Source organism: Excalfactoria chinensis, chromosome 6 (assembly GCF_039878825.1).
Source record: "Excalfactoria chinensis isolate bCotChi1 chromosome 6, bCotChi1.hap2, whole genome shotgun sequence".
Lineage (NCBI taxonomy): Eukaryota > Metazoa > Chordata > Aves > Galliformes > Phasianidae > Excalfactoria > Excalfactoria chinensis.
In genome coordinates this window covers 9,619,445-9,638,242 of record NC_092830.1, presented here as the reverse complement: position 1 = coordinate 9,638,242, position 18,798 = coordinate 9,619,445, and the positions used below count along the sequence as shown (strand labels likewise).

Genomic DNA, 18,798 nt, shown 5'->3' with positions numbered 1-18,798 from the left:
TCTTATTTGTATCTACTAGAGAATACTTCACTAGATAATACCTAATAGGAAACTGCTGGAAGGGAAAGGAACACAAACATTGTATAACTGTAGGGTAATTACAGCAAGCAGCAGAAGCGGTCTCTGTACTAAAACCTTCACTATTCCCTCAGAATTATCTATTTGTGACATATTGGAACTGGGCTTAAAAATCCATGTTCTTAGGATTTAGCATGGATTGCACTTGCAGGATGAAAATAATGTGTGGCATTTTTCTGGTACTTCTGTATCCAGCTGATGCCAAGCAGTGCAAATCTGTGGAACATGAAAACAAAACACTTGGAAGTGGGGATTTAATTAATGTTGCTTCTGTATAGACCAATGTTTAGTTGTTTTTTCCTAATTCAGTTGAGTTCTTCTGTGCCTAATCTGCATGGCTATGATTTATTCTCAGTTTTGAATAATGTAATAAAGTCTGTGTTTCATTTGAAGGGGTAGAGGACCATTGAAGAACACATCTGATGTAATTAATGCAGCAAAAATGATTTCAGAGTCAGGATCAAGGATGGACGTCCTAGCACGGCTGATTGCCAATCAGGTAGGTTATTTATGTAGCAATGCATTAACCTTTGTCACAACTTAACCTGTGCACAGAAGTTCCAACACCTGTGAAGATCACCTACAGAAATACAGAAATAATAGTTAGGACATTTTTAGACCTGATTTTCCTTTTTTTTTCCCCTCCCAATTTCTGGAAATGATGGATATATCGATCATGTCTTGTGTAGGTGGATTCTCTTCCTCATACTATTTAAATACCTGTCTATATATATTTAGGTACATATGCAAATGTATATGCACATATACCTATTTATTATATACCTGTATATTTAAGAGTCTGTTAAAATTCTGCTTTACAATGTGAGTTCAACATTGTAATTCCTCCTTTGCTTTCTCGGTTAAATCACTCAGAAAAACAATGAAGCAAATCACCTTAGATGTGGAAACTCACCAGCACCATAGTTTTTCCAAGCAGTGTTACCAGTTGCAAGGTCTCAGCTCAGTGCTTAGGTTACTTTTCTTCTTTGTCTTCAAATTACTTGTTTTACAGCACATTATATGTATTTTCTAGAATGTTTGCTTTCAGCTGTATCTAAGTTCTCTTTCAGACATCTTTTCCCTCCTAGTATAGGCCTCTTCTTTGGTATTTTTATGTCTAATTGCTTTCAATTTAAATACTCTTCTTGACAGATAGAAAACTGCCATCTGCATACCTTATGTCTGGAGGTAATTTCTTACCATTGAAAAAAAAAAAAATTATCATCATAAAATGCTTTACAGCTATGGGTTTCTTTATTTCCAAAAGCTTCTCCTGGCTAAATAAGCTAAATAACAGAAAACTAAAATAAATGAATAAATAAATCAAACCCAAACCCACTCCTCCAGCCAAAAATCAAAGCAGGATCCATGTAAATGTGCAGGTATGGTTAGCACAACAGCATTGTAGCTTAGTACATTCATTCAAGAAACTCATGTAGGTAAGGTCAACAGGGCCTTACAAAACCAGGCCAGAGAAGAACAATCCAGTGAAATTTTAGTCGGCAAGTATTAAAGCCATTTACTTTCCTAGCCTTTTTGGTCCAGAGTAGCAGGGTATATTTGCTGTTTTCCACATCCTCATGTACTTTCTCTCTACCCCTCGCTTTTGATTTTCACCTGCTTAATATTTATGAAGCAGCAACAGTCTGTGTGGGGTTTTTTCTTTCATGCCTCTCTCAGATGGTGATGCCATAGAATTTTGGTAACTGGTCTATACAGTTGTGATTTGTGGAGAAAGAAGCGAGGTAGAACACCCCTGTTTCTGATCTTGATAAGTGTTCTTCCAGCACGTCTCTTTTCAAATGAACTGGATCCTTCATCATTTTCTTTCATCAATTAAAAATTAAAATTGAAAACTGTAATCATTACTGATATAGTGCAGAGAAAAGTGTCATAACCTTTTACTCCATTTTGAATAAAAATTGAGTCTTTCTTAGAGAACTGTTCATTCCCTTATGTTTTCTTTCTGTATTTTTACAGTAACTCCAGACTAGAAATGTGAACAAATCGGTGAGGGCAAATTGGACATAAATTGTTAGTGCTGATAACCAGTGTGCTGATAATGCAGATAAGCATTAGTGCTGATAACCAGTGTGTTTCCTAAGTTGCTGGGAAATGTGACTCCATTTTAGTTAACTCTTTTACTAAATTCACTCAGGTAGTTTCTATTTGTCCTAAGAGCCTGCACAAAGTTGATAAGCCTTGATTCACCTTTCTCATCTGACATGTACCTAAAACACACTAGTCAGTTTATATGTAATTTCTTGTCATAAGCATTTGAAGCAAATAAGCTTCTAATAAGTATAACAGATAGTGTATGTGCATATATATATATATAACAGATTAGTGGAAAACATGCTTCAAAGACATAGGACTGAGTCAGATGTCTTCATCAGTAAGTTCAATAACACTGCAGTGAATATAACTACAATCACAGCTAGATAGGCATCTGACTTAGTAAAAAGGGGAATCTTGCTCTTACTCCTACCCTCAGATGAATAATATGATCCTATCATTCCTCTGGTGACTAGAAATCTTTTAATCTTTATTCCCAAGCAAAACCACCCTTTGCCGTACAAAGTATTTTTCTCAGTGTGTTTTTCTTTAGTCTGCATGGTATTTGTAAAGACTAATAGTTGTTATTTTAACATGTTTCTTCTGCTTTGCTCTCTTGAAGAATTTTTTCATTCTGTTAACCACCTAATTGCTGTTCAATGAATTTGGTTCAAACTGAAGGAACCTTCAAGAATTTGGTGTCCAGTCTGGAACATGAATTTTGATAAGGTTTTGTGAACGCTCTTCTCAGTGGCATAAACCAGTTATTTCAGTAAATATTTCACACGTTCTCTTTCAGTAAAAAGTAAATTATATGTGTAACTTAGAATTGCATGTAAAAATGGATTTCTATTATTTACTTCAAAAGAGAAAACCGATGGCTGTACATCATACCGTCAGGTATGTGTTTTAAGGTAAAAGTCCATGCATTCTTTATGTATGTGATTTTCTTCACCACTTCTTCTGCTATTGAGCTTACCCTGCATCACTTCAATTATTCATTATCATTTCTAATATTGTCATTTAGTTGGGCCACATGAGTTTCATCTTCACAGTCAACTCAGGACTCAGATATTACTCTCGACTATGTCTTTGCTGTTATCAGGACCACAGTAACATATGATGAGCATTTTCAGTATTTGAAGAGACGTGTGAGGGGAAAAAAGCAAAAATTCCTCTTTTTCCTCTATCTAGATGGAAACCTGAGAAAAAACCTGAAAAAGCCATCACTGTGTAATGAGGAATCGTTGTATCTTCGATATGACATGACATAAAACATTTCCAAATGAATGACTTTTGTTCATTCTCCTTGTAATTTCAGAGAATCAAAATTGAGAACTGTGGAATTACATATCGTGTAAAGCTTTTGTGTGAGAAAAAGCACACAACACCAAAGAACTGAAACTCTATTTGCAGTATTCTATGATCACTCACAACAGCATCTCTGTTATGTTGTGCTTCTATTCTAATTTTTGTAACATTTCCATGTACTGGAAAGAAAGGGTTTCTATGTGCTAGAATCAGCAGGATTCAGTCCATATTCACAGCACTTAAAGATGACTTGGAGTTAACAACTGCAAACATAGCCACATTGCATCAACTTAGGCAATCACAAGTGTATTGCTGATAAATTTAAGTAAGATTATTTCAAATTCATTGTCAAATTTGTACCTGAAATCCCAAAGAACATTAAGGTAGTGCGTCCTGTTTTTAGTGACATGTGGTGTAGATTAAGGTCTTTACTACAAAATTCTTCAATAAGTGTTTCAGCAGATGCTGGTCAGGAGATGCTGGTCCATTATGATCCATTATGATCCTGGTAAAATAGGCACTTGGACTGTGAGGTAAAAATGCTGTTCATCAGAGTAAGGAAGTAATAGTGAAAGCAACTGTATGTCCCCTTCATCTCGTAGGAACCCAATGTGGTGCAGCATCAAATGGGCCTTCTACCTAAGCACAGCATTCTGGAGAGACCCTGTCCATTCAGTAGATATTCTCATAGATATATAGATATAATAACGATATCTATAGATATAGTGTGTGTATATATATACACATACATACATACACACACACACACACACATATAATATGAATACTTATATATATGTTATATAAATATAATATATATAATATATATATTATATATAATATAAATATAGAAATATTTATAAATTATATATATGTGTGTGTATATATATATATATATAGTTTATTATATATATGTTATGTGGGCCAACATAAGATGAAGGCATTTCCTTTGGAGCAGCACTTGTATATCAAAAAGAAGCCCTCAGAATTTGCCAGGAATTCTACCTAAGAACTTGTTTCTCTGTGCTAGGCTTTGAAAAGGTAACCCTTTGAAAAGGTAACCATCGATGGGCTGTGGAATGATTAATCTCAGTATTTTTAAATTATTTTCAGTTGCAGCTGAAAGTTTTCTCACTAGTAAGCACATGTTGCTTGTACCAGATGTTTATGAGGATTCCTTATGGAATATCCTATTCACAGAGTACAATTCTTTCTAACATATTTTTCTGGTTGATTGGGATACGCTGTAAGGTATGAGACTTTAATGTTCTTCATTGTACTTTTATCTTACCTAAGCTAACATAAAATGTTACCTTTATTCCTAGAAATGCCTTATATCTCATAAAGTTTTGTGGGTAAAGTACATAAAAATGGGAACAGTGTGTCAGACCAAAGGTTTCTTTAGGTCAATAGTGAACATACACAGGACTCAGTAAGATGACAGCATGTATTTCATGATACTTCCTTACCTTCGCCAGGTTAAGTAAAGCTTTGCTTTAATAAAGCTGCATTTCAGTAAAGCTGTGTTTATCCTGCAGGTTTATGAAATTTATTTATGCCTTTTTCCAGCAGTGCCTTACACTTGCTTTTCTAAATGCTGCTGAGCCCTAGACCAGTGTTTTGATAGAACTGGTTTAACCTCAAGGTCTCAGGGGAGGTTATGTTTTCCCTATCTTTGGAGCATACCATCTTCAGCATTTCTTAAGTGTTATGCATTTCTTCCTTAAGTGTTTGCAAGGAAGATAGTAAATGTGATGAACTTGCAAATGTTATATAATAGTATTATGTAAGAAATTAAAATAGCGTTGTCTCTGAGTTTCTATAATTGATGCTGTCACAACTTGAAGTTGATGAGATGCTGTATTAGCAGCCTGTCTGTCTATCTGCTGAGGTTTTCCAGTGGGGAAAAGTAAATCACAGAGAAATGGAAAAGCAAGCACCTTATTCTAGGAAATAGACTTCTAGTGTAGTTGTGATGCTCAAGGAGTTAATGCTGCACTTGGACAGAAGGGCAGATATTTTTTTTAAGCATTAGTTTAACAAGTAAGCAAGTGTTCAAGTTTTCTCAGCAGTCATTGAGATCTGAATACTGGTAACACTTCAAAAATGGTGCATGTTGAGAGGATGTTGAGAAACGCCGTTCTGTTTTTCTTTTAAACTACGCTGAAATACAGAGAGCACTTTAGTAATGGATCTACCTGAACACAAGGGGAGGACTAATGTTTCATTCATATTAACAATTTTTCAGATTCATTTGCTACATTCTTTGCTGCCTCTTCTGAAAGTCCAAAACATAAACCTTTTAGTTTACTACTGCAGAGCCATGAAGAATACAGAATCATCACACTTGAAATAAACACATCCCATTTTAAACAACTATTAGGTTTCTTCAGTAAAGCCAGTTGTTTACATGTAAAGTATTTCTTAAATTAAGTACAATTATCGCTTTTTCAGGCTTTTAACCCATTATAGATTTATTTAAATCAGTACTTCCCCTCTAAGTATTGTGGGAGCTCACAGAAGTGAAGGTGGAAAGATGTTATTTTTTAAGTATTGAAATAAGTGAATTAGCCACAAGCTGTTCTTATTTTCCTGTTCCCACTGAAACAGCACATCTGACAGAAAATGGATAAAACCTTGTTTTTTTTTTTTAAAAAGCAGATCGATATTAGGAGATAAAGCGTAACTTTTATAAATGTTAACATTCTTCTTGCATTTGTGCTTACATTTGCCATTTAACTATTACTTCTAGATACCTTAGAAAGAAAGCCTCTTAGGAATTGAATGAAGAGCAGTCATTCCGTACATTAAATAACTTGGTTAGCAGTGTTGCTGAAGCAGGCCCTGCAGTGTAGAAGAAAAACTAAGTACAAGGACGTTGGTCTGAGTGATTTGAATGCTCCTCAGTTAAGTACTTAATATGATGTCTGAGATGAAATGTATGTGCTTTACTATTCTTTTCTTAATTCTCAGTGTCCAGACCAGTCATGTAAACAGGATTTGTTGGCTTACCTAGAACAGATCAAGCTGTACTCCCATCAGCTCAAAATCTGCAGTCAAGTTAGAGCAGAAATCCAGAACCTAGGTGGAGAGCTCATCATGTCTGCTGTAAGTAGAAAAATGTAATGAATTACAGTCAATACACAATAAAATATCTTCAGTTTAAATTGTCCTTTCCTGTGCTTGTGATGTGTTCTAGTACAGGCCTGAATTTCTTTTATTCTCTTTTTTTTCCCCTTCTTTTTTTTTGTCACTTACTTTAGGAAGAGACTAAGAAAGTGAAGCATGAATTGCAATCACTTGTGAATCTGTTTTTCTTTATAGAGTCTTAAAAAGGTATTAATTTATTGCTGTTATTCTGGATTAATTAGTTTTTAAGAAACAATAGTCTTTTAATGTATATAAAGTATGCACAACTGTAAGGATGTATGCACAACAACTGGCACTCATAGTTGTACTTCCAGTTGAGAACAAAGCACTGAAGGCCAATCTTTAAAGTCCATACGAGGGCTTGCTTCGTAGTTTGATCATGAATTAGCTGCTTGCATTGGAAAAAATAGATTAAAAAGTCATTTGTGTATGGAAGTACAGAAGCTGTCCGTGTGTGTCTGTCCATCTCTCTCATGCAGAAAAAGATCTGGGAGCCTATACGTAAGTACGATGCTGTAGAAAATCTGCAGACGGAACATCTGTGCTCTATCTACAGATCATCTGTTGGACAGCTGCATTTCAGCTTTCTGTCTAGTTTTTTATTGGCATATGCAACACTGCAGAATCTTGAGATTCTCTTCACATAAAAACAGTAGCATAGATTTTATTATTTTTTTTAATGGAGTCTGAAATGTAGCTGAGTAGAACTGTATTCTTCCCAGTATTGATCTTCTCTCATCTGGTTATGTTATTAAAAAGCAACAACCAGAAAGGGAGATGTCAGGCATGATTAAGCAAAAAGAGGACATGCTCTTGCAGATTAAAAAGAAAACAACAAAACATATCATTGTCTATCAAGTACTGAAACGATGGCTCTTGAAATATATGTATATGAAACTATATCCTTCTGCATGATGAAGATCTGGCACAGGAAAACTGCTAACATAGTAATGTTCAGAACTCAACTTCTGTGACAAAAACCAGGATGATATGCAAATGAAGAAGTATACTGTAATCCACAAACACAGCTCTCAGTTGTTCATTCTCTACTGAGAATGAAAACTTCTTTTACCTGTTTTTTATCAGTGCCCTATCACCTTGTTCTTGTCTGTAACTCCTGTGATAATGTCCTTTGGAGTGTGTCTCATCAGAGATTAATACCCTCCCCTTGCTGTGGGCTGAAGGGGCTGACTGTCCTGGGGCAGTTAGAACGCTTGGGGCTGTCCTGCTGATAGTCCTCCTAACTGCCCTCCTCGTTCAGGCCATAAAAACTTACTGTACCTTACTGCTTTCAGTTCTGTGGACAGCAGCCTCTCCAGTACATTCACACCTGACAGCGGCTCAGTAGATGGTCAAAGTCCTGCTTGCAAGGAGTATGTACAGAGAAACTGAAGAGCTGTTCATTCAGTTCTGCTTTTTTATCCATTAAACATTCCTGGGTTGTGTTTAGTCTTTCATACTCACATAAAATACTGAGTTTTTTTAATGAATCAATCGGTGCCAGTTTGTATACTCCACAAGTGAAGATGGTAAGGATTCTCTTAAGTTTTCACAAGGTGTGATTAAGCAGGAAATAAATATACTTTCTGTTAATTAAATTCAAATTTATGTCTCTTCAGGCACAAAATAATGGGGTAACATTTGTGGTACACAGATGGACAGTAATTGCATTTGTATAAATAATCTGATACTTTTTTTAACAAGCACTGCACATCGACAGGCCCAGCATGCTGAGAGTAAGCTTGTTTCAACAGTGAGTTAAAAAAAAAAAAAGAATTGTATCACACCATTAACTTACGTGAGCATCTCCCTCTGTGACTCCTGACAAGCACATAAGTGTTTTTTGTGTTACTTACAGTCAGTATCTTCTTGTGTTTCATCTTCAAATGTTGTGTTTGGCAAGAGGAAGTCTCTTTTGACCCTAAAATTAAAAAAAACAACAAATCTCAGAGGTGCATTATCACACAATTTGCTAAGTAGCAAAGAAAGAATTTCTCGTGTTAGCCAGCCATACCTGTACATTGAAGGCTGCTTCGCTGATTTTTCTGCAAATGCCTCCTTTATCTTTGAATTTTATTCTTGTCCTCTCAAAAACCAGACTTAAACACTTACATTAGTCTATTTCTGTGTCAAATGCAGATGCTTTAATGTTTCTGACTTCTTGCTTAAAAGTTCAATTTAATTTAAATGTGTCTCCCTCACTGAGTTACCATGCTAGTTACATCAGAAATTACATGCAAGATATTTCTATGAACATTTCAGATTTGATGGTAATAATGCAACGAGTTAGAAGCATATGCTAGCATGTTGCAAAGTGGAAGGTATCCTTGGACAACTATGCGCCAGGAAAGTCACATCCATTAAGGCTCCAGGTCTGTGGGAGATGGCAGGTTGCTCAATGCCTTTGTTACAGTTGGAGGTTTTCCGTTGCTGCAAGAGAGAAGCTATACAGCAAGAGCTGCTTCTTTGGCAGAGGAAGAGATGAGTAGCAATGCATTGCAGTTGCTCTTAGGTCTTTTGTGTGGTTTGTTTCTTTCTCCTAAAAATAAAGAAGTGAAGATGGGCAGAATGCCTCCCTGCGAGAGTTAAGAATGGGCACAGAGGGCTCAGCAGCAAGTTGGCAGTCTCCTGAGATACTGGCTAGTGAAATAGCGCACTTCATTTATTGTGGGTGGGCAGTTTGCTCCACTGACTATGGTAGTGCTGTCCTGCGTGTACTGCTGAGTGACCTTTGCTAAGTCCAAGGCTGTGTTCTGACAAAGCAGCTCCTTGGTGAGCCAGTTTGTTTCTCTTTGCTATTACTTTTTTCCACATCATGGGGAACTGATACTTGTTTGTTTGACAAACTCATGGTGGAGAGCTACTTGCAGTACCTTAGCCCACGCATAATATCATCACAGCATTTGGAATCTAACAATAATAAACCACTGCTTTACTAAATCTCTACTTTAAACACGAGGAGATGGAACATTGTTTAAAATTTTACTTCACTGAGGGCTGCCCAAAAAGTCTAATTTTTTTTTTTTTTTTTTTTTAAATGACACTACATCCTCCACTGCGTGTGCTTTATATATACTTGTAACTAAGTGTGTACATGGCCTTTGGAGGAATGGAAGGGGATACGGTTTTCAATTATCTAGGGACAGCTCTGTTACTGTTGCTATCTAAAAATGCACCCAACTAACTAGAAGCGTGTTTTGTTTTTTTTTTTTTTGTTGGTTTTTTTGTTTTTTTTTACAAAGTAAGGATGTAGCAGTACTTTACATATTGCTAATGTATGCCACAGAACAGGTAGCTTTTTTAAATATCACAACTGGCAAAATCAAGGGATTCAGCTGACTGCCCCCAAGCATATGTTCTGTTACAGCCTTTCAGTCTTCCACTACTTACGTAAGTAAGTTGTTTATCATGTACCTTGTACACAGGATCTGGTCTAATTATGGGACTTGAGTCCAGCTTGAAGCAAATTCAAGTAATAACAGTGGTTTTCTTGATTGGAGTCAATTTCCCTGCCTGAAAAATGGGTAAAAAGCAGAACAAACTCCAGATATACTTGAGGGAATGTTAATGATAGACAGATAGACACAGATAACCAATGGAATAACCACATTTTTTTAAAGAAATTTCAGCTCACAGATAAATATACAGCCCTGGTTTAGCCACCCACCCACACCATGAAGCAGATTTCCTCAACCGAGTTGCACAAATCTGGATGAAATCTTTGCTGTTCCAAGGGGACAGCACAGTAAAGGAAAGGTGACCAGAAAAGAGGCTTATTAAGGCAGAGAAAACCATTCTCAGTAAAGGGAAAGAAAATTCACAATGGAAAGTCTTTGGATTATTTTATATTAATATATCATGTATGAGGTCTTGAGTCCACGATAGGTTTGTATGTCATCTAGCAGCTACATGAAGAAAAATGGTAATTAATCAAGTACGTCCAACCTTTAACTTTTACCTGTGCTTTCTCAAATACCCATCTTATTTCTGTGCAACTGTTACACCAAGATCTTATTGTTTCTAGTAAGAAAAATGAAATTATTACTATTTCGTGTGTAGAAAAGCCAAGAATGTAAATATCCTCAGTTCAGAAAACAAGGTAACTGCTGTTAAACCCGGAACCTGACAAAGGGAAATTCCAGTCTTCAGTGGTCGGGGTTTAATTCTTAACAGAGTACTTATTCTGATTGAGGTATTTACATTTAGACTGATTATCCTGCTGCTTTTAAGAGATGGTATCCTGCAATTCAATCACATTAACAGTGATTAAATCACTTGATTTTATTTTTTTTAACAGCAGCATTACTGAAAACCTTAAAAAATACGCAGAAAAGCCTCATAAATAAAAAGGATGAAAAATTAAAAGCACAGCATAAGCATTCTTACCTTACATGCTTAGCAAGTCATCTTTCTGCAATAAAATGCAGACTTTGTGCTCTTAGAAGAAGTCAAATCAAGTCTGTTATTCTTTGATTAGTATTACTGTAACAAAAACTTTGCTTCTCAGTGTGTATTCATACATTTAAACCCAGCAGTTTTAATGCAGATACATTTTTAATAGCTGACCTTGTTTCCAAGATATTTTTATATTCAGAAATCCAACACTGAGTAAGTTGTATGTTTGATACTCAATTCTAAGTTATCATTTTCAACTGTGTTAAAAATGGAAGTCTAGATGAACTGTAAACGGGACTTGGGAGATTGCGAGCAGCCTTTTGTAAATCTGTGCTCAAAATCTAAAACTTAAATTCAAAAATATATATATATTTATATACCTATATCTATCTATTTATTTATATGTATTTGTATATATTTATATATATATATATATCTGTATATATATGTATTTGTATATGCATAGTTTAGAGGAGATCAATAAGTTGTATCCCTACCTGACATACGCGCATGTTATGAAGAAATGTTTTGTATTGTTTTCCCCTGGCTGCCACTTCCTTATGTCAGTGAGACAGGATCTGCAAATCTACACAGGGAATACGAGAAGAGTGACTTATTTAGATGCTTTAAGAAGAAAGAAATTCTGTATTTATGTAATTAACTGCAACAACACATGACAAGGCAAGCATCACTTTCTTAGTAAACAGAAGATACATACAAGAAAAATTTTGTATAAATTCTCAGTCATCAGTCTCTTTTGCACTATCAAACAATGAAAATAATTAAGTGTATTTGTTATTACAATACACTTCTTAATGATGGATTACTACTACTCCCAAGACATTATTATAGAAAACGCGTGTAAACATTTTTTAAAGAGAAGCTTCAAAATTAAGTTTTTTTTTCCTCAACTCCACTATTTCTGGCTTTGTTACTTAATGGAGAGTTTGCCTAGATGAATTCTGGCTATTGGGTGTGCTTGTATGCCATGCCACTATTGTGGGAAAAGGGGGCAAAACTTGGGAACAGTTGGGCAAGGACTTCCGTATATTTATATATGAGTTACTAGTTGAAGAATCATTCCATATTTTCATTGTCACTGGACAGTGTTCATAGGAGAGATGGCATATTTGGATGAGAGAGGGTATGATAGAGGGTATCGTTTCAGAAACTCCTGTTATGACTGACACAGTCTAATCTCCAAAATACAGGAAGTACAGAAAAAGAGAAAGTGGGAGTCAGGCAAAAGAGCCTTTGTTTTTGCAATGAATTCTTATATACCACTTCCTATGGACTGAAGAATTTACAGCGACAAGTCCCTAAATAAAATGAACTTAACTTAAATGCTCAATGAGTTTTGTTTTTTTTTTAATCAGTCTTTCATTTATGCCAAGTTTCATTTCATCCATCTTCTTAGATAGGCGACCTTGAAGAACCTACTGAATATTTATTTGAGATAAAAGTATCCAAGTGAAGATAATCCTCAACTACATCAGGTTTATAAAAGAACAATGGATTTACACCGAACTCTATTATATTAATGTCACTCAGCTATGAAAACAGCTGCTCTCTAAAGAGGAAAAAAAAAAGATACCACCTGATTGTTATCATCTGTAGCTCCAGGAACGGCTCCTATAAAAGCTTCTCTGAAATTCTTAGTATGGTTAAGAAATAACTGTATGTTTTTGCTTCACAGTGTCAGCATAAGACCAGCATAAGATTCATCCAGAAAACTTATGGGGAACAGGTAGATGGATCTAAGATGGATTCTAAGACAATGCAAATAAATAAATAAATAACATGGATACTGATGGCATTAAGTGAGCAGTTTTTTCCTGTATTTCACTGCCTATCCAGAGACACCAAGAGCATCATAAATGGAGATTTGTGCCCATGCTGATGTACCACAAACTCCATCCCAGCCACACATGCTACAGGAAGTGCAGCAAAAAACCAAATGCAAACATCCTTATTGGTATTCAATTTATTATTATTATTTTTTTAACCATGTTGCTGCATCAGACCTGATTTTCCTAGTTTTATTTTGCGTATCTGCTTCTACAAGCCTACATGCATCCCAGGATAGGCAGCCTGGTTCCTTAAAATCTACAAATGATGGTCCCCAAATACACGTCTTATTGGTTTAAACTGCTGTCATGCAAAGATTACACAACCATTATAAACTGGGAATTCTTTCTAAAAAACACATTTGCTGTAGCAAGGAATGAACTTTCAAGGCCATGCCAAATTTTACATGTTTTCATGGATTATATACATTTGGTCCTCCAAATTTTAACCACCCATGAAACATCAAACAGGGCATTGGCTTTTTTCCTAGCACTTCTGGAGGAATGTTCAGTATTAACTGAAGATCTTTCAGTTCATATTTAATTCCAAAAATGCAAATCCCATCATTTCCTATCTATCTATTACTGTTTTTTGCCTTACATACATTCCTGTGTTTAAAGTGTTACAAAAGCAACAAGTATACAGACAGTAATGCATTCTCCTCACCTCATCAATTCATTCACAAATTCATTTGACCTGGCTTATGGGAGGCCACCATTGCTAACACATCAGCGTTATATACACAAGTGCAAATTTTGCTAAACATGCTGTGTGCATTGTACATGAAGTATTTCTGTCTATACCTTTACACATACAAATGCATGTTCAAGAAATAGAAAGCACAACATCTCTCCTTTGAGAGGTGCAAATTGATACAAATTTTACCTGATTTTTTTAATTGGTGCTCTTCCTTGCTTTGACAAGAACATCAGAGGTGGATATTGGTGGTATGGAAGTACAAAGTTGAACCTTCTCAGCAGTATTCCCTTGCATTTTGTTGCCAAGTGGCATATGGCAGCAGAGGGGCAGCCTGACACAATGGCATCTGCAGTGAAGGAGCATCATTAAATTCCTGCATGGGGAAGAAATAGTGCCCATTAATATTCGTTCACACTGAAAGCTTATAGAGACCAACCAGGGGATGCAAGCACAGTGTGGCAGTGGGTCCTGTCTTCCAGCAGTGGTGATGACAGCAGTGTGAAAGACAAGCTGCATTCTAAACAGCCACATACAGCTGTCAGACATCACAAAATGCAGAGTGACTTGATCAGCTCATCTGCTCCAATCAGCTACTGGTGGTGACTATGTTGAGAAGCAGCGTTTTGTACCTGAGAATCTGCTCTATCAAATAGCTTTATTGTGCTATTTGCATTTGTTGTAGTTTCCCTGGAAATTACTAAGAGGCATTACCTTTGGACCAACCTCTATATTTACAACACATATAAGCAATAAATGTTAATAACTGAGATTTAAATAAATAATTACTAGCTATTTCTAAAGGACTTTCTTCAAGCTATTCAGAATGGAGATGCCTTCACAACTGACATTGTCAGCCTTATAATAAAATACAGCACGGTGTCTTTGAATAAAAAACTACTAGCCAAGATGTTTTTTTATACCATATATATGTTCCTCTAGCATTTCCTGGGAACACTATCAAAACACAAACAGTACTGTAAAGCAAAGGGGGAACACAGCATTCATTACAAACAAATTGTGAACAAATGTGAGCCCTGTGCTTAATGTGAACTATGGCATCATTTAGCCATGATCCACACATGTCAAAAAACAAACAAAAAACCCCAACACCTTCCCAAAGAAAAGAATCAAAACATAGCCTACTTTCTTCCTGTTTGAGTACAACAGATGTGTGTATACCTTCTCAGTGCTCAAGGGTGGCATGCAGTGGCCTAACATCAGACAATGCTGTAAGAAAAAAGACCAAACAATCCTCTGCAGCTGGATTTTGAGACCAGGAGACATAGTCCGACACCCTGCACACATCAGTTCCTCTCCCTCTGTGATATTAGCCCTATTCTGGAAGGATGTCCCTGAGCCTTATCAGTCTGTATTCAAGAAACTTGCAAAATGAGAAGGCGACCTCATTTTCAAATGTTTTAAGTAACAATGATGGCCAATTATACAATCAATTTTTTTTGCCAGTGTTGGCCTATATAAAATCCTTGCTCTTACTTTTAGCTTTTATCAAGACACAGCCTGCAACTTAAGCTCTTCCCAGTATAGCAGTAATTCTTCTGCATACAGCCTGCTAGATATCACCATCTAAAGTGTGTCAGACCAGAACTGTGCCTCTGACTGTTGTGGTTTAACCCAGCAGGGGGCTGAGCACCGCACAGTCATTTGCTCATTTCCCCCTATTCCCAGTGGGATAGGGGAAAGAATAAAAAAAAACCAAAGTAGAAATCACAGGTTGAGATATTTACCAAGATAGAGAAAAAGAAAATAATTATGACTAGAGATATATAAACATATATAGCAAATGATGCACAAGTAATTGTTTACCAGCCCTGACTGATGCTTAACTACTACCCCAAGCACTGAGAGAGATGAACTCCCACCTCCTTCCAAACCTCTTCTGCTTGATGTTCTATGGTACAGAATATCCCTTTGGCCGGTTTAAGTCAGCTGTCCACATTCTGTTCCCTCCTAGCTCCTTCTGCCCATCACTGAGAATGACCTTGGCTCTGTACAGCACTGCTTAGCAGCAGCTATAAACATCAGTGTGTTATCAGCATTGTTTTTCCCCTAGAACCAAAACACAGCATCTTACCAGACGCTCTGAAGAAAACAATTCCATCCATCTCAAATTAAAACATGAGAGTTTGAGAATCACTGTGTCAGAATAAAATGCCTTTACTCAGCACATGCCACAGGTCTGTGTTGGCCTTTCACACAACTGTACTGTGCAACACAGACAAATCTGTCTCTGTCCAAGCTGCCAAAGCCACTGGGTGTAAGGAGAGAACTAAGAAAGTAAAGTGGCCCCAGCACTGTCTGCTTTCAGTCCCTACACACCATGCAAGCCTTAGGTGAGAAGGGAACAGTATACTCAGGTTTTGTATTCCACTACAGAGCAGCACAGCAAAGATAACAGTAGTTAAAACTGCATTTTTTTTTCTCCCCACTCAAGTCAGCCAATTTTCAGTTGGAATCAATATATACTACTTTCTATTTCCAGAAATATCTATAGAAAATACCTTTACTTTAACACTTGCTTGGCTGCGTAGCATGCTGTTAAATACAGTACCATGTGACACAGAGGTTTGTTTTGCATTCTGCCTCTCAAGGTTCTCATTCCTGAAGGGGGAAAAAAAAAAAAAAAAAAAGAAAGAAAGAAAGAAAAAAACCCAAGGCCACACAGTCACTGCAGTTTGTGTACAACAGCACACACTTATTAGCTTTAAAAATTCTAGCCATTGAGACTATATTCAGCAGCTACTAATTCAGCCACTTCACAGTATCCCTGCAATGCTCAGAAGCACGTGAGAAAGCCTGGAATGTGAAGGGAGCAGCTGGAGAATTTGCCTATTGCTGATGCTAAGAAAATAATGGGTAACATTTTTATAGCTCTTCTTTGAGGTGGTTTTATTACCAGTCAGTAGTAATCGCAGTGATGCCCTGCAGACAAGAATCATGAGTTCACACTTAAAGGCAAGCAACATACATCTCAATAAGCCATTATACTTCACCAGCACAGATTCCTGTGTGTCACTTTAATACTGACCAGTGGAACATGAATATAACCATCAAGCACACCAAGAGAAAGCAAACAAATTACGCTTTCCTATTTTAGTCTTAGGTTTTAATCATTGTTTAATCCTGAGCATATCATGATTAAAAGCGGACTGCTTGCCAAGACTAATGTTTCTGTTTCTTATTACAGTTGGATAGTGTCACCTCACTAATTCAGGCTGCCAAAAATTTAATGAACGCTGTGGTACAGACAGTGAAGATGTCCTACATTGCATCCACAAAGATTATCAAGATTCAGAGTCCTACTGGCCCACGACATCCTGTTGTGATGTGGAGGATGAAAGCTCCAGAGAAGAAGCCTCTAATTAAAAGAGAGAAGCCAGAAGAAATCTATGCTGCTGTCAGAAAAGGTTCCGCAAAGAAGAGAATCCATCCTGTCCAAGTCATGAGTGAATTCAAAGGCAGGGAAATAGTCTAATATTCTGTCTGTCACTTTTTATGTTCCTTTCTTCAAATTCTGATGATTTTTCACTTTTCCCCCTACTTACTCAATAACTGTACATTAGCGTTTTGCTTTTCTACAAATCTGTAAGTTCACATTTGCTTAAATCACTTGAAAATGATGTTGGATTATTTAACTGCACGCAGATGAAAAGTACTCATTTTGCAGTGTCAAACCATCGTGCCTTCTTACTGGCAGGTTTCAACAGGGCATTTCTGAGCGATACGCCATGGCACTGTGTCACAGCTGGTGAAAAGCAGAACGCAGGGTGCCAAACTGTGCCCCAAGTCCTTCTGCATTTATTAGTCAGGTATTGCTTCACCACTAATACTCAACTGCATGTAGTTTAGGACATAGAGAATTTTTAAGTGCTGTGTTTGTTGGGATACTTAATCAGGATCATTACACTATGACTGAAACAGCCAGACTGATGCTAGTTGAGGGTCTGGGCCTTTAGCTTTAATCTAGATTGAAAGATCTGAAGATCAACCCCCTCCAAGGCCTATCAAAATAGGGGTGGATACGAAAGCTTGAAAAATTTTGATGAAACAGTGTTATAGCAACAGGGATTTAAGAATGTAATAAAAAAGCAATGATTGCAACACAGCAATAATAGCTCTTTAAAAGGATTTAATTAATTAATTAATGTCTCCTAGTGAATTCACAAGCCCTTTCTAGTCATTCACAAGCCCTACTGCATCACACTGATAACCTATTCTAATAACAATAGAAGCTTTTCTAATCACAGCACAAAAGAACAAGTATGGATTATATGATTATACTGATATTAGTGTGTAAAAAAAGTACACATACATCTCGAATCTGAACAATGTAATGACTGCTTATGACAGTTTAGTCTCAAATGCAGGACTGTTCTGTCTAGCAGCTTGTTAAATCACTACATTATGTTTCAACATATGTAACAAAGTGCTATTAGTCAGTGATTACCACCAGGCCTTAGTACAGTACCTCTGGAAAGAACGTTTTTACTAGATCTGTTTCAATCCTGAATCCACTTGGATTGATTTTTTAAAAGAAGCAAGCTTGTCTTACCTGCCCTGTTTGTTTTCCCAGACTTCACTCCTTACTTGTCTTTGCTTTGCAAGTAGATCCTTTTTTGCTACGACTTCTATATTAGCTCAGGTGAAAGGGCTCCCTCAAATGCCAGAGCATTCAGGTTGACAAATGTCAACCATTCAGGACAGTACAGCAGTATAATTTTTAGATTGTTGATAAATAAATCCCAACAAAACCTGCACTGATCATTCATTAGAGATTTTACACATCAGGATTCCACTTTCACCAAAATGACATTTTGTCAAATGGAACAAAATTAAGGAAGGATTTGGAAAAAATATACTTATTTTCCAACACAGATCACCTCCAGTACAGTTGCATTAAGATCTTAGTCACATATATAGGTTTTTGTTAGTCCCCTAAGAACATGGAGTGGGAAGCAGCTAACAGTTAAGCACAGCAGGTAGAGGCAATATATAGCCAGTTGTTCCATCTACTTTCAGTAGGTCTGCTAGCAGACTAGTAAGACCTGAGATAAAGATTCTGTGTGGTATATTGTACAGAAGAGTATACATTTCTTAAAGCCAGTATCTCCAAGTATTATCTCAGGTTCTTGCCAACCCCCTAAGTCTACGTGATCCTCCAGCAATGCTGAGGTTCAAAAGGCAACAAGTGAGGTAACAAGTTCTGTTCCGTTAGGAGTGTTACTCTTAAAGAATCCTCATGTC

The 18,798-nt window shown here is 36.6% G+C and overlaps 2 protein-coding genes across 16 annotated transcripts in view; one reads left to right on the top strand and one right to left on the bottom strand.

Moving 5' to 3' along the window:
- LOC140253758 (protein FAM13A-like) overlaps window positions 1-18,798 on the bottom strand; it is a 212,353-nt gene that overhangs the window by 17,453 nt on the left and 176,102 nt on the right. For 7 of the 15 annotated variants that reach the window (XM_072339572.1, XM_072339561.1, XM_072339555.1 and 4 more), the window contains 7 exons: window positions 13,723-13,909; window positions 11,487-11,575; window positions 10,009-10,107; window positions 8,393-8,515; window positions 6,457-6,550; window positions 6,201-6,288; window positions 522-658 (listed from right to left, as the gene is read on the bottom strand). The exons of 1 other annotated variant lie outside the window; for it this stretch is intronic. In XM_072339572.1, coding sequence (XP_072195673.1) covers window positions 13,902-13,909 — 8 coding nt within the window. In that variant the 3' untranslated portion in view covers window positions 522-658; window positions 6,201-6,288; window positions 6,457-6,550; ... (2 more) ...; window positions 11,487-11,575; window positions 13,723-13,901. Of the gene's footprint in view, window positions 1-521; window positions 659-3,284; window positions 3,950-6,200; window positions 6,289-6,456; window positions 6,551-8,381; window positions 8,516-10,008; window positions 10,108-11,486; window positions 11,576-12,586; window positions 12,759-13,722; window positions 13,910-18,798 lie in introns of those variants that run through there. 7 more of the 15 variants (XM_072339560.1, XM_072339562.1, XM_072339568.1 and 4 more) reach the window with 7 other exon arrangements.
- On the top strand, window positions 477-17,177 carry LOC140253757 (catenin alpha-3-like). Its single transcript, XM_072339554.1, has 3 exons — window positions 477-577; window positions 6,418-6,552; window positions 16,742-17,177. Exons 1-3 carry the CDS (start codon window positions 521-523, stop codon window positions 17,027-17,029), a joined length of 480 nt encoding a protein of 159 aa, XP_072195655.1. The 5' UTR covers window positions 477-520; the 3' UTR covers window positions 17,030-17,177.

Coding starts and splice junctions, on each gene's coding strand:
- LOC140253757 (XM_072339554.1), top strand. CDS start 521: ATGATTTCAGAGTCAGGATCAAGGATGGACGTCCTAGCACGGCTGATT. Junction 578..6,417: donor CACGGCTGATTGCCAATCAG/GTAGGTTATTTA, acceptor CTTAATTCTCAG/TGTCCAGACCAGTCATGTAA. Junction 6,553..16,741: donor GAGAGCTCATCATGTCTGCT/GTAAGTAGAAAA, acceptor TTCTTATTACAG/TTGGATAGTGTCACCTCACT.